The 26,346-nt window shown below is 40.3% G+C and overlaps 1 protein-coding gene across 2 annotated transcripts; it reads left to right on the top strand.

The window, feature by feature from the left end:
• The first annotated feature begins 2,531 nt into the window (after positions 1-2,531).
• On the top strand, positions 2,532-20,960 carry LOC126273007 (uncharacterized). Of its 2 annotated transcripts, none has more exons than XM_049976372.1 (3): positions 2,532-2,723; positions 6,243-6,325; positions 20,410-20,960. In XM_049976372.1, the coding sequence occupies exons 1-3, from the start codon at positions 2,547-2,549 to the stop codon at positions 20,525-20,527; spliced, it is 378 nt and encodes a 125-aa protein (XP_049832329.1). In that variant the 5' UTR covers positions 2,532-2,546; the 3' UTR covers positions 20,528-20,960. The 2 variants fall into 2 exon arrangements, with proteins under 2 accessions (XP_049832329.1, XP_049832330.1); XM_049976373.1 differs by having other exon boundaries at positions 2,622-2,856.
• The last annotated feature ends 5,386 nt before the right edge of the window (positions 20,961-26,346 follow it).

Raw genomic sequence — 26,346 nt, 5'->3', positions numbered from 1 at the left:
GACCCCTCTAGTGAACACAAAACGGAAGAATATGTCAGAAATGTTCTGATTTCTACACTTGACCCTGATTTTTTTTTTTAGCGTCCACAGCTTCACTCACTATCTCTAAACAATAAATCGACAAAATGTAAACTCAGAGAGCAACACTGAACTACAAATAAAAAATGACAATTGATAAATAAATCCATAGTAACGGTAAGACCAACATGCAAAACAAAAACTCTGCGAATTTGTGCACGAGCTTGGAAGCTCCACTTGTACACTTTGCTCCACAATCTTTGTTTATTTGCTGTTAATGTTTTATACTGTTAGTAATACAGAGTCATGTTCACTCTTTCATCACGTCAAAACGGAATTGCAATTTTAACAGCAATGTAAAAAGTGAGTGCACTTTTATCGCTGGCAGTGAAGTAATCTGTCGAATGTCCGTTGTGTAAATCAGACATTGCTACTGGACACGGTGGAAGGTCTGACATTGTGAATCACGCTGAGACGAAAGAAACATCGCATGAGTGTTCAAACGAAAAATCACCTCTTCATAAAATACTGAATAGTGAAAAGTAAGGAGACATTGTAGCAGAATAATTGTAAAATGTCGTTTGGGATCATTTTGTATTATTTTTACACATCTAGATTCCAGCCATCTTCGGTGCATCACTCGCTGATGATGTTATTTATCACAGGGTTAGGTTTATTATTTATACTGTTTTAAATTTCTTGTTTATTTATGAACTTATTTCATTTTCTTTTATTTCATTTGATGTGGTAAAGAAGAAATGGCACAGCTTAAGAGACTTTTTCGTAAAAAATACAACAAATTTATATAAAGAAGGAGTGGAGACTGGACGCCTCTAGAGGACATCTCATCATGGTCGCACTTTCTAACTATGCTGTTTTGGCAGGACACTACTTAACACAGAATGCTCTATAGCTTCCACGTAAGTAATATCACATACTGCTGGTTTTCAGCTAGAAAGCAGTTTTGTATCTAATACACCACAGGCATAAGAACTTACATGTGGTACATCACACACTGTGTGGTACATACTAAGCTTCTCCAACGACCAATCTATCGTCGTTAACTGAAGGTTCGTTCCGATAGTCTGCGGCCAGCCGATTGTCCTAGGCTATCAAGGTTGGAGAGAGAAGCGTAGAAGCACCGTCCAACACGACGGCACGAAATACCGACAGCAAACGCAAACAACGGCGACACACAAGTGATGGCCCATATCTTGCGAAAGAGAAGGAAAAACTGAAATTGTTTGCCGGCACTGCTGCTTTGAAGGAAGATGGCTATTACGTGTTCTTGATGGTGCATCAAGTTCTTCTTGATGGAGAACGATGTGATGTGCTTACCAAAGTCCTATGCTGTATCATACTTCCTCAATTATCAAGCAGAATGTTCTGTGTACACACATCTTGGGAGCACTGTTTCGTCAGAAGGAATTCCAAGATACAGCCATAAAAATGCTACTGACGCAAGTGAAACGGTCCCAATGCCGAATGCGATCATCCGCCTGTCAAATTTCGCAAACAACAGTATATGTTCATTCTTTATCTGTTATGTATATAACTACAGCTAGCTCTTCAACGTTATATATATTTTTGTAAACCGTTTTGATATACGCTTTGGGAATATTATTTAAGACTGAAAACGTACAGTTTTCTTTTTTTTCATTTGTGATCATTAATAATGGGTGAAAGTTACCTGCCAGCCGCTTTGGCCGAGCAGTTCTAGGCACTTCAGTCCGGAACCGCACGACTGCTACGGACGCAGGTTCGAATTCTGCCTCGGGCATGGATGTGTGTGATGTCCTTAGGTTAGTTAGGTTTAAGTAGTTCTAAGTTCTAGGGGACTGGTGAGCTCAGATGTTAAGTCCCATAGTGCTCACAGCCATTTTTTGCAAGTTTCCTCAAAGCGAAATATTCCTCAGGTTGTATAGTTTCCCAGAAATTCGATCATTCGTAATTACATGCTGAATAGCTGTAAAGGTGTACTGAAATGTTTCCATGTTCATCATCTAGTATTTCGAAAATTTTCCCCATGTTCCTCCACAGTTTTTCATGTAAGTGATCAAGGTGTCCTAGCCTGCTTCATTTGTTTAATATGGGACTGACTCAAAATTCCCTTCGCTTTAGTTTAGGTCTTTGTCTCGTTAAGGTACGTATCTTCTGGAAATTAAAAATACTGTTCATTTTTCTAATCAGTCAGTTCAGTTGTCTCGCGACTGACTGACTGACTGCGGGTTGGTCGTGTGTCGCATGTTACTCGACTCCAACGGACAAGCTTCTGCAACCTGTCAGTCGGTAAAATACGGCTCAAGTGGATGTCCAGGCTGAGAAAGTGACGTCACACGAGTGACGCTACTGGAATTTCGCACGCAATTCCGGTGACGCCACTCGAGTGGTCGGAGTCGGTCATTTCAGATACCATGAACCTAGTTCATGGGATCACAATCTCGTTTTCCGTACCGTCCTGAATAGTTTTAAAATGTTTCATTCCTGGGAATAGGTTCTTTGATGTTTCGTAAACTGATATCCCGAAAATGAGTTGCAATCGCATATCTCATCGTGTGAAGGACGTGAGAAATGTTTGTCGCAATCAGTCAACTCATCCTGGCATTGCAGTTACTGACCGCTTTGCCTCGCACAAGGGAAACGAATACGCCACACCACCCCTTCCACTCTCACCTTCGGCAGCGAGCGGAGAGAGTGGAGGGAAGGTAGGCTGACTACTTTCTCTTTGTGCCTAAGCTAAACTGAATGTAGTACATTCAGTTACCAAGCTACAGCCCTGCATGCGTCTGTGTGCGAACGGTGGTTACCGCCACAATGAGACTAGGTTTTGCGGCCCTTGTAAGTACAAATAACAGTTCCGTAATTAAAGAAATTAAGGCGTTTAAGCTCATTTTAGCTTGATAGTTTTGCTTCTGTTTAAAAAAAAATATGCAGAGATTGTGTGTTGCGGGTGCACTGAGGACTTGGCGAGGTTTTACCGTCAGTCATCCAGCGCGAAGAAATGACGTCTTTAGTGTGTGTTTGGATGAATGACTGGTTGCTAGTGAAGAGTCAAGACAAAGTCATTGTACAAGTTAAACGGTCTCACGAAATAATACCAACTAGCACACGAAATTCGGTTGACAAATACTAATGACAGGCGATAGTGCAGAAGGGGGTGACAGTAGTGTGCTGTAATTAGAGGCCTATTGGAGCAGCTTAATATGGTAGTTATTAACACGAAATTTGCTTAGTACATGACATTGTAGTATAACACATGATGCTTAGATGTACATAAATATAGTATCTGGCGTGTAATATGGTATCAAAATAACTCGAAAATTGTATGATGCCCTTTTAAAATGACACGGTACAAAGTACGTAAGGATTATCGAGGTACCGGTACATAATAAGTGTGAATCGCAATAACATGCGGCAGCCTTATAAACCATTTGCAGTGTCGCACAATGTATTCATTCGCTCTTAAAATAATGTTGAAGGTACCAGAAACGCTCCAAAAGCTTAGCATTTGACGTGCTGGTGATTACACAATTATCTCAGGTTAGTAACTTTCAGAGAGTGTACTTGACTGACAGCTTATAAATAAATTGTCATTGACAAAGAGCTATGTAATGTAGCATACAGCAGAAGATAATAATAGCCACAACCCACTAGCTATCATACACGTTTCACATCACTGATTGTTCATCTTCATGCTCAGATCAGTGAAATGTTGCCTATAATATAAAAGTCTTTTAATTATTGTTGTAGTAGAAGACATATTTTTATGTAAGGAAGATACAGAAGTAGCAAAAATCAATCATTTGAGGCTTCTGTTGTAAAATGAATGTAATAAGATGTTTGCACCTACTGTTAAAACTTATTTGCTAAAGGCAGACTCTGCAGCATCTTTAAGATGTGTTAAAATTGATACACAGCATGAAGATGCAGTTTCAACAAAAGGAAATTTAGAATTGTCTTTGTCTTGACAGAAACTCACTTCATACACTCTGAAAACAAAAACTCTTAATGAATATGGTTGTGGACCAAGTAGCTACCTGAACTAAATATTGATCATAAACAGCTGGTGTGTTGCTCTGACTGAAACCTGCACTGCATACCCCAGGAGACCACCATTTATTTTGTTTGACAGATGAGATGCGATACAGATTCACAGTCACCTTTGAAAGTAAGTCAAATGCTTATCACTGAGGTGTGCTGCTCAACACAAAATAAATAAGACTGCTGGCATTGCTAAGAAACTGTTTGTTGCAGCGTATTAATGTTTTTGTGTTGTGACATTTTCATCAAAATCAATCAACTCAGCAGCAGTGGACAAAGATTACTCCCTTACTCCTGACTCAAATAGTAACCTGTGTCCTTCTAATGATGCACTACAAAACCCTGTTTACATGATTATCATAAACAATAATTGTAAACACACACACACACACACAGATATATATAGAGGTGGGGGGGGGGGGGGGGAGGTGCACTAGATATGGTATGACAAGATTTCAGATGAGTAGTACACAGCACTGGACTCTTAATTCCTTACCCGTAAAAACAAATGGCAGGCAAGCAATAAGCCAGGGATGAGAGCTGAACATGGTACAGAAATAAAAAGCAAGATAAAGGTAGTCATAAATTTACAAGGAAACAAAGTTGGAAATTCCTGGATGGAGCAGTACATAAAATAATGTAAAAGCAACCAATCACCTATAGTAATTTGAGCACTATCTCTTTTCCCAGCAATAGTACACACATTCACATACAGAGACACCCAAATGCATGCTCTTGTGGCCATGGCAAGACTGATTGTTGATACTCGATTATTGAAAGCGGTAGCCTTGCCGTGGCCACGGGAGTATCATTTGGGTGGTTGTGTGTGTAAATGTGTGTACTGTTGCTGGAGAAAGAGCTAGTGACAGAAAGGAAGTGTGAATCATGTTTTCTGTTATGTTATTGTGCTCCACACATTGATCTGCTATAGGTAAGTGGTTCCCTTTCCCTTACTTTATGTATGAGAAAACAAAGCTAGTACTAGGTGGTGAATGACGGGGGTGTGGGGAATCAAGAGGGATGGGGTTGGAAAAAAAAATCAAGAAATGAAACATAAAGCAAAAATAAATATAAATCTGTTGAAGAGGTCTGTAATAAAGAAAATCAAGAGTAACTGGCTTCAGTTATGACAGAAAAACTTGGTCGAGAGCATTCTTGAGGCTCAGTTCTCATGTATAGCTTTAGGAAGTAGTAGTGCTTGGAAAGAGAACGTAAACATTTCAAGTGATGAGATAGATGTTCAGCCGTTCTGGTATTATGTTCCAGGCTATTCATTACCTTTTATAACTAGGTAGTAGTCAAGTCAGTATGGATTGCTAGATAGGACTGAAATGACATTTAGGAAACAGTATGCGTACGTTCACAACTCTTCTTCACTTGTTCCCCCAAAATCTGAAAATCCTCTTCCCCAAACAGTTTGTTTGTGTTATACCAACAACATGGCTTATTGTGTTGATGAATGAGGTGCATTAGGCAGGTTTTATAATGAGCTCTCATTAAGCATGAGAACATAGTTTCTGTTGCTAATGAGCCTGCCATATTGTTTTACCAAGTTTAGATATAAAGTTATTCCAGCAGGTGTGAGACAGATTTTGGCATTTTTATATGTGACTTGAGACAGCAACAGCCTTTCTTTAAAAGCTAGTTAATAAATTCAGGTTCTGGACTGTCCTGGATCAGAAATAAAGTATTCTTCTTATGTTTTATTGGTATCACCCAATGTCCTATTACTGAACTTCATCTAGAATGCAATGCCAGGAACATGTGTCATTTTCATGGCATGTGGATATCTCTTACCATTGTCAAACTTTGTAACTTTAGAGGTAGGATTTGACCCTACAAAATGCATTTGAGCCACAGCATCCATCTGAAACTGTGATAGTTTTTTCTTCCATTCCCTTTGGCGTCACATATTTGTAGCTTTATTTTCTTTGCTTTCGCTTTTGTCACATTTATTGCTATTGTGTACTTTCTTCCCTTTATAACTTCATTTATGGTCCTATTCTCTACATATTACATATTTAATTAGCATAGATAATGTATAACAGCTGAGAGGTGTCTTTCTTGTATGTTTTAATGCTACTGGTATCATTAAAGAGGAATGTAAAACGATTTATAGGATATTTCACATATTTTTTTAAAATTTGAAATTAATGTTTTTTACTTGATCATACGTTTTTCAGGTTGCTGTCCTTTCTCTGACACTGTTTACTCTGGTGGAAACAACTCTGCAACCGAGGGCACCGAATTTTCAGTATTTTGAGAGGTATTACAGATTTCTTTCCTTCCTAACATGTACAGTTCACATAAATTTCTTCTGATCTTAATGTTGTTGTTCATGTGCTACTCAATAAAACATATGACAGACAGGCACACTGTAATTGGTACATTCAATATTAAACAGAAAATGTTTTGTGATGCCCTTGAACCAGTTTTTGGCTTCTTAGGCCATTGTCAGATGACAACTGTATGTAGTAAACACAGATAAAATGATGTGTGACTTTCACTGATATTATTTATCCTACAGAAAATACAAAAATGATGAAATATAGAATGTTTACATAGGAAAGTATAATGATTTTTGTTTCAAGCGAAAATAGTTACATTAACTGTAAATCAGCAAACATATGACACAGAATGCCAGCTTACTATTAAATGACCAAACTCTTATTGCTTTTTTCCCTTCTGTTACATTACGTTTTGGTTAAAAGTACTAGACTAAAATTGTAAGTTCAGCTTTCAATTTTCTCCGACATTGCTTACTGTGGTGGAAACAACTCTGCAAGTTTTGCAGGAGAACTTCTGTGAAGTTTGGAAGGTAGGGGCTGAGGTACTGATGGAAGTAAAGCTGTGAGGATGGGTTGTGAGCCATGCTCAGTTGGTAGAGCACTTGCCCGCAAAAGGCAAAAGTACCAAGTTTGTGTCTCAGTCCAGCACACAGTTTAATCTCCCAAGAAGTTTCATATCAGTGCACACTCCACTGCAGAGTGAAAATTTCGGCCTGGGAACTCTGAAATCTGTTGTTAAATATATCTCCACAAGAAAAGTTTCATCTTTTAGTTAATGTAACTATTTCTGCATGACATAAAAATGTAATACTTTCCTTTGTAAACACACTACATGTCATCACATTTTTATCTTTAATGTACACTGTGCCAGCTGAATGCACAAAGCAGGGATGGCAGTTCAGTAGGTGGAGTGTGTTCGACAGCAGCAAGGCCATGGGCATGAGGGATGTTAGTGTATAATGAGGTGGCATCAACAGTGAAGAATGGGGATAAGCGAGAATTCCTAGACCTATCCCAGAAACTGTGCCCTAAATCCATCTCCCTCTTAACCCCAATGACCTGCCTTATACACACATTCTATATGCTTCCCAAAGTCCACAAATTAACAATCCTTGACGTCTCACTGTAGCCAACTATTGTGTTTCCACTGAAAGAATCTCTACTCTTGTCAATAAGCACTTACAACCAATTGCCCGAAGCATACCCTGTCATGACAAAGGATGTCCATTGCCGACTCTATCCTCGTCCCATTGCTACCTGGATCCCTACTCCATGGACCACTGATGATGTCACCTCCCTATACACCAACGTCCCACACACTCATGGCCTCACGTCTATTGTGGTGTATTTTTCCCTCTTCTCCTGCAGATGTTTATTTTGTAAGGTTTGTGGTGGATCATATACCAGCACTAGCGGGAAGTTGCGCCCCATGCCGATATAACTGGGCAATATTTTGCCGGCCCTATACACTGCCAGGTGACAATAGTATTATCTTTATTCTCTCTTCTCAGTGTAGTTGTTTGGTGGTCCGGATCCTTCTGTGCCACCTCTCTGTCCATCCAACTATGGTGAAGATTCCTGGAATGCTTCCGCAAGTTCTCTCTACTGCTCTACTAAATAAATAGCCACACTTCTCACAAACAGGGGTATATTTGCCTAACATTTTCACTATTTCTTTTAACAACACAACAAACAATTGCTGCGGTAATACCACTGCCTTGAGTACATTCAAAAACATCCATACATGGCTACTTTAGGACCTGAGAGAGCAAACCAGATAAATGACTATTGCTGTTCAATTGTTCATTACGCCCTTGTTGGTGTGTCATTTAGTCCATGGCTCTCGGATTTAGGCATTTGCTGCACCATGGCACAAATGACTCCTGGATGACCAGTGGCTGTAATACCATTTTTTATTGGTCCTCTTCTTGCCAGCTCCACCACTGCTCCACATTCACTGCATACAAGAAAGGAAAACACAGTTTCCCTTTCCCACTACATTTATTCTTATTCTATTTGTTCATGAGCATCTCTTGTCGACAGCTTTCCAGTGGTGTGTTGGCATGTTTACAATTATCTCAAAACACTACACTATCATACACTCCAACCTCACTACCTCATTTCATATACACCTTACCAATTACATCCCCTCACGCAACAAATTTTCCTTTGAATGGAAGATACATAAACAAATCTGCAGCACAGGCCTTAGGTACCCGTATGGCACCCTCCTATGCCAACCTCTTTATGGGCCATGTAGAGGAAACCTTCCTAGCCTTCAAAAACCACAAATCCCTTGTCTGGTTCAGATTCGTTGATGATGCACAAAAAATTGCTCTCATTTAGCCTGTCTTTCCATGGATGGGGTATCTGCAGTGGTGAAAATTCCCTTGCCCAGCATGCTGAAGGTCTTACGAAGGCATTCACATACAGACACTACCCCCAACACCTAGTCCACCAACAGATTTTCTGCACCATACTTCACACATCCCTAATCCTCCCACCACCTCCAAGAACCTGCTAGAAAGGAGTCTATCTCATCGTCCAATACCAGACCAGACTGGAACAACTAAATCACGTCCTTCGCCAGAACTTTGATTCTCTATCACTATCAAATGCCCACAAATGAAGAATGTCCTACCCATGGTCATTCCTGCCCCTCTTAAACTGTTATTCTGCTGCTCTCCCAATCTACACAATATCCTGGTCCATCCATATGCCACTTGCACTCCCAGTCACTCGTCACAGGGGGCATATCCCTGTGGAAGATCCAGGTGCATGACCCGCCCAGCTCTTCTTCCTAGTACACTCTATTTTAGTCCTGTCACTGGCTTATCGTATCCCATCAAAGGCAAGCCCATCTGTGAAAGCAGCCATGCCATATACCAGAACTGATGCAATTTTTGCACAGCATTTTACATGATCATAAACACAAACCAGCTATCCATCAGAATGAATGGCCACCATCAGACTGTAGAGAAGAATAGAATTGACCACCTAACAGAGGAGCTGTTGTGCATAACATCATTTTTGAAGTCAATGGCTGATTCACAGTCCTTGCCTTGTGAATCCTTCCCACCAGCAGAAGCTTTTCTCAACTGCACAGATGGAACGTATGCTTGCAACACATCCTTTACTCCCATAATGCTCCTGACCTCAATCTCAGCTAACTTGCTGCTCTACAACCCTAACCAAAAGTCTCCTCTTCCTCCATTCTGTCGCCCCTCCCAATCCAAAACTCAACTTCATCATCATGGTGCAATGCATGAAGGCACCCACCTGTTGTTTTCCTAGTCCATGCACCTGCAGCTTCTCCCTCTCACATCCCTATACCACACACCTGCTCCCTCCTTCTGAACATTTCTACTATTTGGCAAGTGCTCTCGTTTACTTCTAAATTATTTGTTGATAACTGTATAAGTAACTCATCGTTTTATCTGTGTTTGCAAAGGCATCGCTATGTTTGATACAGTGATTCTCTGCTTATCATGTCTTCGGGCTTTGTCTGTACCTGGATGCGTGAGCACTTGGGAACACTGGCTGCTGTTGGCTCAGGGACATGTAGATCACTGAAGTGGCATCCAATTGAATGACCTGCTCTAGACTGCCAAGCAATTTGGCATTATTATATTTGGTAATCATTTGGTAATAGCCTAAGAAGTTGAAAGACAGTTCATAACAAAATAAATATACCTTTGCAGAACATAAGGAAATGTTTCCTACGTAAAATTGTTACCATGTTCTGCCAAGAACTGACAGAAAATTCAGCAATGGTATGCATTCAAATTAACAAGAACACACCTACAAAAAGTGACAAAAGAGAGGTACAAAGTAAGAATAAAATGTTTAGCCCACAATTTTAAAAGAGGTTTCCTGAGAAACATCTTTGCATATTCTCACAGCTGTACTTTTCTTTATAAAACAACTGATTTTGGTCTGTTTAGGGCAGTCTTCGCGAGGTTATATAAGGGGTAATTAGACAAAGCATCATATATAAACTTCTTTTACAAATGTGAACTGTTCCATAGTATTACAACTGTAAAACCTGATTGAATTACACCCATGTTGTCCGATCTGCACACCTGCTATTGTAGTCATCCTTACTGTGCGTGCAGTCGTGAAAGAGTCACCATGTCAAGGTTTCTTCTATGGGAAGTAAAGAGATGAATGGGGAATCTGCTAAAAAAGTAGAAATATACTGCTAACAGTGAACTAGAAAAGGGCTTTGTGACAATATATAATGACAATGAGAGAGAGAGGAACTGTAAAAGATCAAAGGCTAACAAGAATATAATTTGGGCTCCAAAAACTACGTGGCTGGAAGCAAGTACATGACCAGACCAGATTTTGTACCCTTTGTAAATATTAGAGTCACAGACAGGCACAACAGACTGCTAAACAAGTGAGTTTTCAGCCAAAAAGCCTCCTTCTGAATTGGAAAACACACACACACACACACACACACACACACACACACACACACACACACACACACACACACTTTCACACAAACACTACTCACACACAAATACACATCTGCTGTCGCTGGTTGTCTTGGCCAGGCTGCTAGCAATTTTGCGTGGTGAGAGAAGCAATATGGATGGTGGTGTTAAGGAGGAAGGTGGGGGAGGCTGGACAGGACAGCAGGGTAGCAATGGGGGACGGTAAAGTACTGCTTGTGGGAGCATACAGGGACATAGTGAGGAGAGGATAGGGCAGCTAGGTACGATTAGGAGGTTAGATGAAGGGGAGGGGGGGAGGGGCGAGTGGAGGGTTGGTAGGGGGGGAGAGTGCAGTGGAAAAGAAGAGAAGTAAAAACACTGTGATTGAGTTAGTGTAATAGAAGGGTGTGTGGAGCTGTAATGGGAACAGGGAAGGGGATAAGTGAATAAAAGACAGTGACTAACCAAGGTTGAGGCCAGAGAGTTTACAGGAATGTCGGACATACTGCAGGCCAGAAGAGCTTCTGAAGCTGTCATTGACGTGGAGAACGTTCTGTTGAGCAGCATGCTCAGCAACTGGATGGTCCAGCTGTTTCTTGCCACAGTTTGTCAGTGGCCACTCATGTGGACATGCCAACATAGAATGCAGCACAGTGGTTGCAGCTTAGCTTGGAAATTACATGACTGCTTTCACAGGTAGCTATGCCTTTGATGGGACAGGTTGTGCTTGTGACAGAATGGAGTAGGTGGTGGTGGTGGGAGAATGTGTGAGATAAGTCTTGCATCTTGGTCTGTTAAAGGGATATGAGCCATGAGCAAGGGGTTGGGAACAAGGGTGAAGTAAGGATGGACAAGGATATTGTGTAGGGTCAGTGGGTGGTGGAATACCATTGAGGAAGGGGTGAGAAGGATAGTGGGTTGGACATTCCTCTTTTCAGCACAGTATGAAAGGTAGTTGAAACCTTGGCAGAGAATGTGATTCAGTTGCCCCAGTCCTGGGTGGTACTGAGTCATGAAGGGAATTGTCCTTTGTGGCCAGATGGTGGGACTTTGGAAGGTGGTGGATGTCTGGAGAGATAAGGCATGGGAGCTCCGTTTCTGTACAAGGTTGGTAAGGTATCTTCAATCTATGAAGGCCTCAGTGAGACTAATGTATATTTTGAGACAGACTGCTTGCCACTACGGATGCAGTCTCCCTGCAATATATTCTAAGTTCCTGTAACCCCTCAACTTTCATTTGTCACTGTCTTTCACCCACCTAGCCCCTTCGCTGTTCCCACTTCAGCACTACACAGGCCTTTATTACACCAACTCAACCACAGTGTTTTTACTTCCCTCCTTTTTCATTCCACTATCCCCCCACCTTTCATCTAACCTCCTGACTGTACCTATCTGTCCTACCGTCTCCCTGCCACATCACTGTATGCTCCCACAAGCAGAAATTTACCGGCCCTGCTATCCCTTCTCCTCCCCGCCCCAACCTCCTCCTTATCCCCACCTCCCAGATTGCTTCTCCCACCAAGTGCAGTCGCTTGCAGACTGGCCATGGCAGCCAGAGGAAGTGGCCACTTGTATGTGAGATATGTTGGCATGAATGTGGGTGTGTGTTGTGTACTTCAGAAGAAGGCCTGCTGGCTGAAAACTCACTTGTTTAGCAGTCTTTTTGTTGTGCCTGTCTGCGACTCAACCTCTACTGTTCGTAAATCTAAGCTTTTTGTTTACTCTGCTCTCACATACAGAGTAATATACATTCATAAACAACATAATATTATGATGTAAATGCTCTGTACTTCTTGATTGTGTGACTTAAAGAGAAATGTGTTTTGTGGAATATCTCAGAACATTGCAAAACATCCATAATTCTTGTCCATAATATTGAATGGTCATCACTTGTGTGTTCATTGAAGTTTATGCTGCTTTTCTAACAGAATAAGAATTTATTACTCTGGAACAGTACTGGGAGGTTGTGCTGTATCCTTATTATATTTTTGAATTAAATCTGAGGCCAGTTTAGTAAAAACCCCCATGAACCATCGACCTTCCTGTTGGTGGGGAGGCTTGCGTGCCTCAGTGATACAGATAACCGTACCGTAGGTGCAACCACAACGGAGGGGTATCTGTTGAGAGGCCAGACAAACGTGTGGTTCCTGATGAGGGGCAGCAGCCTTTTCAGTAGTTGCAGGGGCAACAGTCTGAATGATTGACTGATCTGGCCTTGTAACAATAACCAAAACAGCCTTGCTGTGCTGGTACTGCGAACGGCTGAAAGCAAGGGGAAACTACGGCCGTAATTTTTCCCGAGGGCAGGCAGCTTTACTGTATGATTAAATGATGATGGCGTCCTCTTGGGTAAAATATTCCGGAGGTAAAATAGTCCCCCATTCGGGTCTCCGCGGGGACTACTCAAGAGGATGTCGTTATCAGGAGAAAGAAAACTGGCTTTCTAAGAATCGGAGCGTGGAATGTCAGATCCCTTAATCGGGCAGGTAGGTTAGAAAATTTAAAAAGGGAAATGGATAGGTTAAAGTTAGATATAGTTGGAATTAGTGAAGTTCGATGACAGGAGGAACAAGACTTTTGGTCAGGTGACTTCAGGGTTATAAACACAAAATCAAATAGGGGTAATGCAGGAGTAGGTTTAATAATGAATAGGAAAATAGGAATGCAGGTAAGCTACTACAAACAGCATAGTGAATGCATTATTGTGGCCAAGATAGATACGAAGCCCACACCTACTACAATAGTACAAGTTTATATGCCAACTAGCTCTGCAGATGACGAAGAAATTGATGAAATGTATGATCAAATAAAAGAAATTATTCAAATAGTGAAGGGAGACGAAAATTTAATAGTCATGGGTGACTGGAATTCGGTAGTAGGAAAAGGGAGAGAAGGAAATATAGTAGGTGAATATGGACTGGGGCAAAGAAATGAAAGAGGAAGCCGCCTGGTAGAATTTTGCACAGAGCACAACTTAATTATAGGTAACACTTGGTTCAAGAATCATAAAAGAAGGCTGTATACATGGAAGAAGCCTGGAGATACTGACAGGTTTCAGGATTATATAATGGTAAGACAGAGATTTAGGAACCAGGTTTTAAATTGTAAGACATTTCCAGGGGCAGATGTGGACTCTGCCCCAATCTATTGGTTATGACCTGTAGATTAAAACTAAAGAAACTGCAAAAAGGTGGGAATTTAAGGAGATGGGACCTGGATAAACTAAAAGAACCAGAGGTTGTAGAGAGTTTCAGGGAGAGCATACGGGAGCAATTGACAGGAATGGGGGAAAGAAATATGGTGGAAGAAGAATGGGTAGCTTTGAAGGATGAAGTAGTGAAGGCAGCAGAGGATCAAGTAGGTAAAAAGACAAGGGCTAGTAGAAATCCTTGGGTAACAGAAGAAATATTGAATTTAATTGATGAAAGGAGAAAATATAAAAATGCAGTAAATGAAGCAGACAAAAAGCAATATAGACGTCTCAAAAATGAGATCGACAGGAAGTGCAAAATGGCTAAGCAGGTATAGCTAGAGGACAAATGTAAGGATGTAGAGGCTTATCTCACTAGGGGTAAGGTAGATACTGCCTACAGGAAAATTAAAGAGACCTTTGGAGATAAGAGAACCACTTGTATGAACATCAAGGGCTCAGATGGAAACCCAGTTCTAAGCAAAGAAGGGAAAGCAGAAAGGTGGAAGGAGTATATGGAGGGCCTATACAAGGGCGATGTACTTGAGGACAATATTATGGAAATGGAAGAGGATGTAGATGAAGATGAAATGGGAAATACAATACTGCGTAAAGAGTTTGACAGAGCACTGAAAGATCTGAGTCAAAACTAGGCCCCCGGAGTAGACAACATTCCATTGGAACTACTGACAGCCTTGGGAGAGCCAGTCCTGACAAAACTCTACCATCTGGTGAGCAAGATGTACAAGACAGGCGAAATACCCTCAGACTTCAAGAAGAATATAATAATTCCAATCCCAAAGAAAGCACGTGTTGACAGATGTGAAAATTACCGAACTATCAGTTTAATAAGTCACAGCTGCAAAATACTAACGCTAATTCCTTACCGACGAATGGAAAAACTAGTAGAAGCCGACCTCAGGGAAGATCAGTTTGGATTTCGTAGAAATGTTGGAACACGTGAGGCAATACTGACCCTACGACTTATCTTAGAAGCTAGATTAAGGAAGGGCAAACCTACGTTTCTAGCATTTGTAGACTTAGAGAAAGCTTTTGACAATGTTGATTGGAATACTCTCTTTCAAATTCTGCAGGTAGCAGGGGTAAAATACAGGGAGCGAAAGGCTATTTACAATTTGTACAGAAACCAGATGGCAGTCATAAAAATCGAGGGGCATGAAAGGGAAGCAGTGGTTGGGAAGGGAGTGAGACAGGGTTGTAGCCTCTCCCCAATGTTATTCAATCTGTATATTGAGCAAGCAGTGAAGGAAACAAAAGAAAAATTCAGAGTAGGTATTAAAATCCATGGAGAAGAAATCAAAATGTTGAGGTTTGCCAATGACATCGTAATTCTGTCAGAGACAGCAAAGGACTTGGAAGAGCAGTTGAACGGAATGGATAGTGTCTTGAAAGGAGGATATAAGATGAACATCAACAAAAGCAAAACGAGGATAACGGAATGTAGTCGAATTAAGTTGGGTGATGCTGAGGGAATTAGATTAGGAAATGAGACACTTAAAGTAGTAAAGGAGTTTTGCTATTTGGGGAGCAAAATAACTGATGATGGTCGAAGTAGAGAGGATATAAAATGTAGACTGACAATCGCAAGGAAAGCGTTTCTGAAGAAGAGAAATTTGTTAACATCACGTATAGATTTAAGTGTCAGGAAGTCATTTCTGAAAGTATTTGTATGGAGTGTAACCATGTATGGAAGTGAAACGTTGACGATAAATAGTTTGGACAAGAAGAGAATAGAAGCTTTCGAAATGTGGTGCTACAGAAGAATGCTGAGGATTAAATGGGTAGATCACATAACTAATGAGGAAGTATTGAACAGGATTGGGGAGAAGAGAAGTTTGTGGCACCACTTGACCAGAAGAAGGGATCGGTTGGTAGGACATGTTCTGAGGCATCAAGGGATCACCATTTAGTATTGGAGGGCAGCATGGAGGGTAAAAATCGTAGAGGGAGACCAAGAAATGACTACACTAAGCTGATTCAGAAGGATGTAGGTTGCAGTAGGTACTGGGAGATGAAGAAGCTTGCACAAGATAGAGTAGCATGGAGAGCTGCATCAAACCAGTCTCAGGACTGAAGACCACAACAACAACAACATGTAAAGGGATAACACTGACCACAAAATTCTAATGCTATCCTCACATTATAGCTCCCACCCATGAACTGAGTTCTAATAGCACAAGAGTTATCTCCCACAAAATGAAAACAGTTGTCAATGACATCACAGATTAATATATTGAAGGCTCTTGTCTCTGTATATTCAAATGGTAGAAAAGTGATTCAAATGTCACAAACATCCATATATCTGCCAATGCTGATTTCTGTCCATACCACCTGTTTAGCACCGTAATACTGATATATTTCACAAACAAATTTGGGGCAATTTTAAATTCCACAGTCTCCACTGTTGATGAAACACCTTTGCTTTTATATCTAAGATTGCAGGTCGTCTTGTCAGAATTCACAGATAAAACCTTCTTTGGTTATAACATATGTGACTCTGAAAGTGTAAAGCATCTTTGGGCGTAGATGATAATTAAAAAATCTCTAAGAATTTCCATGTGATAGTATTCCTGCTCACATCATGACCACTGAAGATTACAGTAATGCTGGTTGTAAGGTTACACACTAAACTGCAACTTCTCTGGCTACAAAGCAAGTCTGTTGAATGTGTTTTCTTTGTGAACTGTAGTTGATGGGAGGGACACAATGAGACATCACACTTATAGACTGCTTTCACAAAGATCATTGTTGACCATTTGGGTGGTTGTTTTGTCTACTGTTGTTGTTTGCAAGTGTCAATGCAGTTAAATAAAACTTTGCTGCCCATTCCGATTGGCTGTAAGAGAGAGGTAATTATGATGTCTGGCCTGGCCTTCATCTTTCTGAAAGGACTCCTTTGTTTGAAAGCCAATCCATAATGAAAAACACACTTTAAGGCATTCTAATGGCATTTCATAACTCTCAGTGAAGATAATCAGTTTCTATCCTTTCTGTTACTTCCAGAGAAACATAATGTTATGAATTCCTGTGGCTGAGAGATTGAACCACCTTAACTCAAAAAACTGAGCAATGGCACAGAAGATCAATTACTCTTAGGGCTTAGACATGTCCACAGTTCCTCACTTTTACATCTACATCCATCCTATCCAAGCCACTTTACATTCTGTAGCAGAGGGTAATTTCTATACTGCAGTCACTTCATCCTTTCCCAGTTCCATTCCCAAAAGGTGTGCAAGCAGTAATATGCTGCCTGTTTCTTCTGACCTGTTTGGGCCAGCTTAATGATCTTTTTCTCCTTTTCCTGTAGTAACAATGAGAGATTCTAATGAAAGCTGCCAGAGGTGTGAGACTAGAAATTACAATGTATCAATATGGGAAGCATAGGAGATCCAGCACTAAACTTGTCAGATATTTTAAGGTAATTTAAACCAAGCAAACCAATAGGAAGTTGGAAGTTAAATCCAATGTTGTTAAAACCTGACATGAGCCATGACTTACAGCTAGCTGCATCTCAGTTCATTCAGCACTGCACTGCCAGTAGAGCCTCCTCCACATCACACATGAGCTCCACAGCAAGCATACATAGCCCACACACATTCATTCATTAATTTGCACATTAGATTCTGTGAATCTCATCATGAAGGGCAGTCTTCAGTGATGTGTTGAGAGTCAAGTTACACATCCACAAGCAGAAGTAGCCACATTAGGCTACTTCTGTTAAGTATACTAACAAGATATTATGACTAGTGCTACTCTGCTTGCACTGGTAATTATGGGAAATACTTCTAGGTGACTTTATGTGTGTACAGTAGAAGAACAGCTATTTTGAAAAACAAGCCACTGAACCATGTCTTTAACTAATATGCTGCCGTTTTTATCTAACACTTCAAGCAAATCATTTATGTAGCTTCACATGGAGCATATCCCATATACTAGCAATATGTTTAATACAAACATTAGCTTTATTTGAAATTTATACAATTAATAAGGTATTCTTCAAACAATGGAAACTCCAGGTAGGAATATCAACAATATACTTACTGTAAAGAAGACATGTCAAGTTCCAGACAGGTACAATTAAAAGACACTTACATAAATAAAGCTTTCGGCCACAGCCTTCATCAGTAAAACACACACACACACACACACACACACACACACACACACACACACACGCACGCGCGCCATCTCCAGCATCTGGGGCTGGCATCTCATGGCGAGGTGGAAAGAATTCGGCAAACATTTGAGAGGAGTTCACGAAAGTCTACTTGACACATAACAGAGAACTTGCAGTACCTTATACAACAGTTGTCAGGTGTTGAGGTGTCATTTGGTCTATAAACCAAACAGGTTGCAATTAGTGCAAGCTCTTTGGGTTGGTGATAAAAGGAAACAGGTTGACTTCAACAGTGCTCTGGTAGAGAACTGGAAGGCAACACAAATTTACCATAGTTAATTTTCAGAGATGAAGCAACATTTCATGTCAGCAGTAAAGTAAACCAACATAACATATGCATATGGGGACTCCAGAACCCTCATGACATTAATGGCATGAAAGACACTCACGTAAAGAAACATTTTTTGTACCATTTCTCGTAAAAAAGTATATGGTCCCTTCTTCTTCTTTCTCTCTCTCTCTCTCTCTCTCTCTCTCTCTCTCTTTTAAAAAATGAAAAGACAGTGACTGGAACCAGCTGTCTTCAAATGCTGCAGAATTGGCTTGTTCCACAACTTCAGTAGGACTCCAATCATTTCATTTTCCAACAGGATGGAGCTCCACCACATTGGAACAACAACGGACATCAGTTTCTTAATGATACTCTGCCTGCTGGATAGGGCACACTTGTCCCAAGAAATTGTCATGCATTCTTGGACTCCTAGATCATCACATGTGACTCCATGCAATTTTTTCTTGTGAAGGAAAGTGTGTTCATCTCTCCCTTCACCTTGTGACATAGAAGAAGTGAAGAACAGATTAACAGCAACCATAGCTAAAAGCAGACACATTAAGTAAAGTTTATGACGAATTTAGCTATTGCCTAAATGTTGTTCATGCTGCGGCTGGTGGACACGCAAAGCATTTATAACAGCATAGCTGAAACATTTTGCAATTCATCCCATGTTTGTATTTTTTTTTTATAGGTCGTTCTTTTTGAAACACCCTGTACTTTAACCATTAAAGGCAGTCATAAATATTTCAGGGCTTATACACTGTGCTGGTCAAAGTTTAAAGGCAGTCATAAATATTTCAGGGCTTATACACTGTGCTGGTCAAAGTTCTGTGATGGTGGTGTTGAAAACTGCTTACGTGTGATAGCTTCTCAATACCCAGTTTAGCAAGTGAATTTCAGTAGATACCACATCTGTTAACTGCTCATCATCAACTAATTCCTTTTTAAAGAAAGTTTTTTAAAAAAAAAGAGTGTTAATATTGAACTTAGCATTTGCTGCAGGAAATCAATAAATTAAAATTCGACTGTTATATTTATGTGAAAATTTAGTGGTAAAAAAAATGAAAAAGTTTGCACTAGGCAATTGAGACATAATTTATATTTTCTTTGCTGGTCTGTATATGGCAGGCAGCTATAATGTCTGACCAACAACCAGTACCTCAGACGACACATGCCTTAGACACCCGTAGTTTTAGCTGGAGTCTTGGAGAACACAGCCTGGTATGGCTGTGACTGTTGACAGTGCCATCCAACAGTAGACAGACACATACCTGCTCCCTGCCTAGCCCAAAACTCAAAAGTGACTGGCTAAAAATTGTTCTGTGACACTAGCTCCACCATCACTCTGCCTCACTTTTAACTATGTCATTCCTTTGCATATAATTTGTGATTGAAGTTTAAATAGTTATGATTATCGAAATGTTAACATTGGTTAAAATTTTAAATTTGTGTCCCAGTGTTATATTTCTTTATTGGTCAAGTGAGGCTCTCCCGACTATGTCTTTGTGTTGAGTGTAAAATTTCAAAAGCATCCATGTTGTGTAATACAATCTAATTAAATTTTTTATATCCGTGTCTGACAATAAAACTGCACACACACTGTTGCACCTCAGTTTATTATTAAGGTAGATGCCAAGAAACTTCACACATGGAGCCTCATTCAGTGTGTGTCCATTAATCTCTACTTCCGGTATCTGCAAGTTATTTTTGTGTGTTTGGAAATGCATACTACAGGTATTTGTAAGATTAATGGTTAAGCTGATTTCTATGAATCAGTTGTAATCCTGTTATTCCCTTCACTTTGCTTGCTATAGACATGTTTATATTTATGACACCAGAAAACATCACAGTTTTTGAAGAGTTCACAAATTACTAAAGCTGTTAATTTGTATAGGTAATTAATGTAATGGAAATAACTTACTCCTGCATATTACATACTTTTTTTTTTTAATTTTCAGGCCAAAGTATCGATACCCATATTATGATGAACAAGGAAGAGGACGTCTTTTGTATGGATATGGAGGGTCAGACTTGTATCAGTATAAAGCCTATTCCCCACTTGAAGGAATTCATTAATTTATGCTACAGATTATATCAATAATGCAAGAAATAAGTTGTGTGTTTAAGACAGATAATAGGCATTATGTTAAACCCATAATCACTAGTTTCTTTTCAAAAGTGTACTGTAGTTTGCTGCACATACAGTAATACTGCAATCCAGGACAATTGTAAAGAGACACGATTTTCCATTATGCGTGTGCAACTGTCAGCATTGTTTCTGCCATGTGGACCTGAATTTCGTTCTGTATATAAATGTAAATTACAAGCATTTCTTGCACAATTCTTACTAGACAAATCAAAATAATTGTACCCTGCCCACACGCTTTCATGTTGCATCAATATTATTTTTTATATTCACTTTACAGCTATGTTAAATTACTGGTCAGAATATAACTAGAAAAAAATTGACATAATTTTGTATGCAATATATTAAAGATTGAGACAGAAACTGTGTATCTTTTGAAACTACCGTTACCTAATGGTCACTTCTTCATACTAACATATTTGTAATCAACATTGTAAGGTGATTTTCAGTGCTTGTAGATGGTACTATTCAGTTCCAAGTTGACTAAGGATTGCAAATTCCATTAGCAACCAAGAAATCAGTGAAGCAATAACTTTTAACTGAATATTAAAGACTAACATAATAATGCAACACTGCAGTATGTTATCATTCCATTCTGTTGTAAAGAGTCATTCAAAACATACGCTGCTCAGTTTTTGCCAAACCCAGTATTATTTCAAGTAGTAGCTAGACCACTTATCTGGCTCAGAATAACAAAGTGATTGCCCAGTTAATTGCTTACAAAACAGTAATGATAGCAGCAATCAGAGAATGAGCTTAGACATGCTTTCTATTTTGTTAACCGGGTTGACTTATTTTCATTTTTGGATTTTTTTTCTCATGGCATGTTGCTTTTACATGAAGGAATATCCTAAACTCAAACCTAATACACCCCATCGACGAGCAGCATGTGCATGTGTTTAGAATAGAAAGGCCGAGTCATTGCTGCCGCAATGATATTGTGAGTGAAGACAAATATGAACAACAGCACCATACGCTCCCATATTCAGCTGTCAATCACTTTCTTGTTCTGACCAAGGTACACAGTAATTTTCACAATAGAAACAATTTTTTTCTTGTACTGAAACCTAATAAAAAAAAGAATGAATTTTGTATATATTTCTGTACAAAAGTTTTGTGGAATTTGACTGAATTCTTAAGAAATTTTCTTCTTCCATTAAAAGAATAAAAGATCAAAACAGAGCAATACATTATCTTAGTATTATCTTTGAGATTTTAAGGACACAGTGATTCAATTTAGAAAAATAACTCTCTAGAGTGATGTAGACCTAAGAAAACAGTTCTGTGATGAGCTAAGGTGGGGGCAGAAAGAGAAAATTTTGCATCTGCATCAGTATAGCAGGTGAGCTGTTGAACTGTTTGCCTAGGAGGGGATTTCACCTTGCCTCGCCCCCTTCTCCCTCTCCCTTCCTCCGACCTGGTGCTTTGTACGCCGTCTGTGTTCAGGCAGAGGCGCTTCTCCATACACATCTCACCAACACTTCACTGTCCACAGTTTGTGCCCAGGTACACATGCTGGCTGCATCTCTGCTGTTGGTCTGCCTGTCCCAGAAGTCAGTTCATTCTGGGGTATCACCTTCCTCTTCTTAACCAAACTAAGTGTGTGTTCCCAGGCCCTACTAAGGATGTATCCACTTGAATAATGATAGATTCTTTAATGACACAGTCCTAGAAGTTATACCTCTATGTCAGAACCTTACTACGATCCTAACCAATTTCAAGTTATTCCGATATGCACTGTTCCATGACTGCCAACTTGCTAAGCTGCTGCAGTTTGGCATTCTCAGAAATGATCTTCGACATTACACACTGTTGTTGTTGTTGTGGTCTTCAGTCCTGAAACTGATTTGATGCAGCTCTCCATGCTACTCTATCCTGTGCAAGCTTCTTCATCTCTCAGTACCTACTGCAACCGACATCCTTCTGAATCTGCTTAGTGTAGTCATCTCTTGGTCTCCCTCTACGATTTTTACCCTCCAATACTAAATTGGTGATCCCTTGATGCCTCAGAACATGTCCTACCAACCGATCCCTTCTTCTGGTCAAGTTGTACCACAAACTTCTCTTCTCCCCAATCCTATTCAATACCTCCTCATTAGTTATGTGATCTACCCATCTAATCCTCAGCATTCTTCTGTAGCACTACATTTCGAAAGCTTCTATTCTCTTCTTGTCCAAACTATTTATCGTCCATGATTCACTTCCATACATGGCTACACTCCATACAAATACTTTCAGAAATGACTTCCTGACACTTAAATCTATACTCGATGTTAACAAACTTCTCATATTCAGAAACGCTTTCCTTGTCATTGCCAGTCTACATTTTATATCCACTCTACTTCGACCATCATCAGTTATTTTGCTCCCCAAATAGCAAAACTCCTTTACTACTTTAAGTGTCTCACTTCCTAATCTAATTCCCTCAGCATCACCCGATTTACTTCGACTACATTCCATTACCCTTGTTTTGCTTTTGTTGATGTTCATCTTATATCCTCCTTTCAAGACACTATCCATTCTGTTCAACTGCTCTTCCAAGTCCTTTGCTGTCTCTGATAGAATTACGATGTCATCGGCGAACCTCAAAGTTTTATTTCTTCTCCATGGACTTTAACACCTACTCCGAATTTTTCTTTTGTTTCCTTTACTGCTTGCTCAATATACAGATTGAATAACATCGGGGAGAGGCTACAACCCTGTCTCACTCCCTTCTCAACCACTGCTTCCCTTTCATGTCCCTCTTCTCTTATAACTGCCATCTGGTTTCTGTACAAATTGTAAATAGCCTTTGGCTCCCTGTATTTTACCCCTGCCACCTTAAGAATTTGAAAGAGAGTATTCCAGTCAACATTGTCAAAAGCTTTCTCTAAGTCTACATATGCTAGAAACGTAGGTTTGCCCTTCCTTAATCTAGCTTCTAAGATAAGTCGTAGGGTCAGTATTGCCTCACGTGTTCCAACATTTCTACGGAATCCAAACTGATCTTCCCCGAGGTCGGCTTCTACTAGTTTTTCCATTCGTCTGTAAAGAACTCGCGTTAGTATTTTGCAGCTGTGGCTTATTAAACTGATAGTTCGGTAATTTTCACATCTGTCAACACCTGCTTTCTTTGGGATTGGAATTATTATGTTCTTCTTGAAGTCTGAGGGTATTTCGCCTGTCTCATACATCTTGCTCACCAGATGGTAGAGTTTTGTCAGGACTGGCTCTCCCAAGGTTGTCAGTAGTTCTAATGGAATGTTGTCTACTCCAGGGGCCTTGTTTCGACTCAGGTCTTTCAGTGCTCTGCCAAACTCTTCACGCAGTATCGTATCTCCCATTTCATCTTCATCTACATCCTCTTCCATTTCCATAATATTGTCCTCAAGTACATCGCCCTTGTATAGACCCTCTATATACTCCTTTCACCTTTCTGCTTTCCCTTCTTTGCTTAGAACTGGGTTTCCATCTGAGCTCTTGATGTTCATACAAGTGGTTCTCTTATCTCCAATGATCTGTTTAATTTTCCTGTAGGTCGTATGTACTTTACCCCTAGTGAGATAAGCCTCTACATCCTTACATTTGTCCTCTAGCCATACCTGCTTAGCCATTTTGCACTTCCTGTCAATGCCATTTTTGAGACGTTTGTATTACACACTATCTGACCTATATATGTCATGCCACAATGGCAGGACACATGATACGGTTCCAGACTTCCATAGTCCAACATTATCCATGTACCAAATAGGGCTCCTGTTCTAGCTGGGAGGGGGGATGACTGCTTCTGCTTTGTGTTTTCAGATAATTTATTCTATCTTTCCAAATAATGTGCCACAAAGTGAAATAAATACAGTGACTACATGCTTCTGAGGTTCATCTCCAATTTCTACTGGTTGTACAGTCGGAGTAGAATGTAGGGCTCTCTGAATGTGCTACTTTGTGTAGCTGTTCTTCTGGAACACCATTCTCAAGTGATGAAGTTCTTGGTTGATACTCTCATTGTTGGAGATGGTGCAAGCCTAACATGTGTCGTCTTACAGTACATGCTGTGGCCTAATGCTTTCTTTTTACCAAAACATCCAGAAAGGGGCACACTCCATCCACTTCAATAGTAAAATTAATGTTCTATTGTGTGGAACTGGGATGAGCAACATTTCAAAATACATAAAGTAAAGATGGTCTTCTGCCCACTAGCTAAAACACAGGCACTGCTTTGTAATGTCAAGTATGGCCTTGAACTTCTGAAGTCTGAGGTCTATCAGATCCACTGTCAAAGATCACTGCCAAGAACACCAATGGCACACCACACTGCACCAGCCCAACAAGTCAGCAGTAGTGGAACATTGCCTATCAGAATTAAACACAATGGATTACCACTATACTGAGGATCAGACACAGATGTCTAACATCTGGGATTATCATTAAAGAATCTATCGAAATTCGAGTACGATAACTGCTCAACAATCATGATAGTGGCCACATCCTTAATAAGGCCTGGGAACCTACACCTAGTCTGGTTAAGAAGAAGAAGAAAAAGGAGATATCCCACAATGAATTGACTCCAGGGGCAAGCAGAGCAACAGCAGAGATGCTACCAGCACTCGTCTATGGGTGCGAACCGTGGATGTTGCAATGTGTCAGTAGGAGGAGATGCTGGACACATACTGCACCAGGGCATGAACCACAGACAAAGTGCCTAATCGGATTGAGGAAGGAGGGTGGGGGGGAGCTATGAGGTAAAAGTCCTGCATGAGCTCCTAGGCAATAAATTCTTAAGTGCACCCGAAAATGGCAACATGGTCACTTGCCAAACTACTGTGCTGTTGGATACTGACATCTGGCCATTCACCACTCAACTTCCTGCTTGACTGTAAGGAGCAGAGACACTGTTGGACAGAAATAATCACAAGCAATGATGGGTGACATGAAAATCAGTAAGTATGTAATAAAGGTGGAGCAGTTTACTTATACTGAAAAATGGTGAAGCCTTCACCACATGGGAAAGCAGGTATTAAAAATAAATAACGTTCATGTTCAATACAGGTCAGACAGCTAATAAAAAGGTCTATATTGGGCTCTCAATATGGAATACTCCCTCCTCAGGTACTAATGCACATTTTACACTTGTTATTTATGCTAGCTACCAAACTGTTGAGAAGTCTTTTGGGGGCAGTGTCCCATTCCTCTCTCGGGGTGGTTTTCAGTTCTTGCACAGTTTGGGGAGCGAGTGTTTGTTGAGAAACATGTCTGATGAGAGCATCTCAGGCACGACCTATAGGGTTTAGGTCCGGGGAGTACACAGGCTATTCCATACGTTCAATATCTTCACTTAGGAGTGTGTCTGACACCTCAGTGGGCTGTGTGGGTGGGCATTCTCCTCCACAGACAGAATGTTTGGGCCTATCACACCCCTAAACAGATGTACATGATCCAGAATAATCTCCCTGCAATACCACTGTGCTGTAATGGTACCTCACACAAAGATAAGCAGTTGTGTTCAGTTGTTGTGGATAATGCCTGCCCACACCATAATGGAGACGTTCATGAACATTCTGTGATATTTAATGTGTTCCCCTCTCTCCACACTAGCTGGTGGCCAGATTCATAGTGAAACAACATTTGTCAGAGAACATCATTGTGGATCACTGTTGTTGACCCCAACCAATATGCTGCCTAGACCAATGAGCTCATACTCAATGATGGTGTGGTTGAAGTGAGATGCGTTTAACAGTCCTATATCCATACAAACCAGCCTGATTTACTGCTG

The sequence above is a fragment of the Schistocerca gregaria genome, chromosome 5 (assembly GCF_023897955.1).
Source record: "Schistocerca gregaria isolate iqSchGreg1 chromosome 5, iqSchGreg1.2, whole genome shotgun sequence".
NCBI classification, from domain to species: domain Eukaryota; kingdom Metazoa; phylum Arthropoda; class Insecta; order Orthoptera; family Acrididae; genus Schistocerca; species Schistocerca gregaria.
The sequence above is the reverse complement of the archived record's forward strand: the minus strand, read 5'-3'. Positions and strand labels throughout refer to the sequence as shown.

What these genes read in the sequence shown, in the direction of transcription:
- LOC126273007 (XM_049976372.1), top strand. Translation starts at nt 2,547, where the DNA reads ATGAGTTGCAATCGCATATCTCATCGTGTGAAGGACGTGAGAAATGTT. An exon ending in GCGGAGAGAGTGGAGGGAAG is followed by an intron (nt 2,724 to 6,242) that starts GTAGGCTGACTA and finishes TACGTTTTTCAG; the next exon opens with GTTGCTGTCCTTTCTCTGAC. An exon ending in AATTTTCAGTATTTTGAGAG is followed by an intron (nt 6,326 to 20,409) that starts GTATTACAGATT and finishes TTTAATTTTCAG; the next exon opens with GCCAAAGTATCGATACCCAT.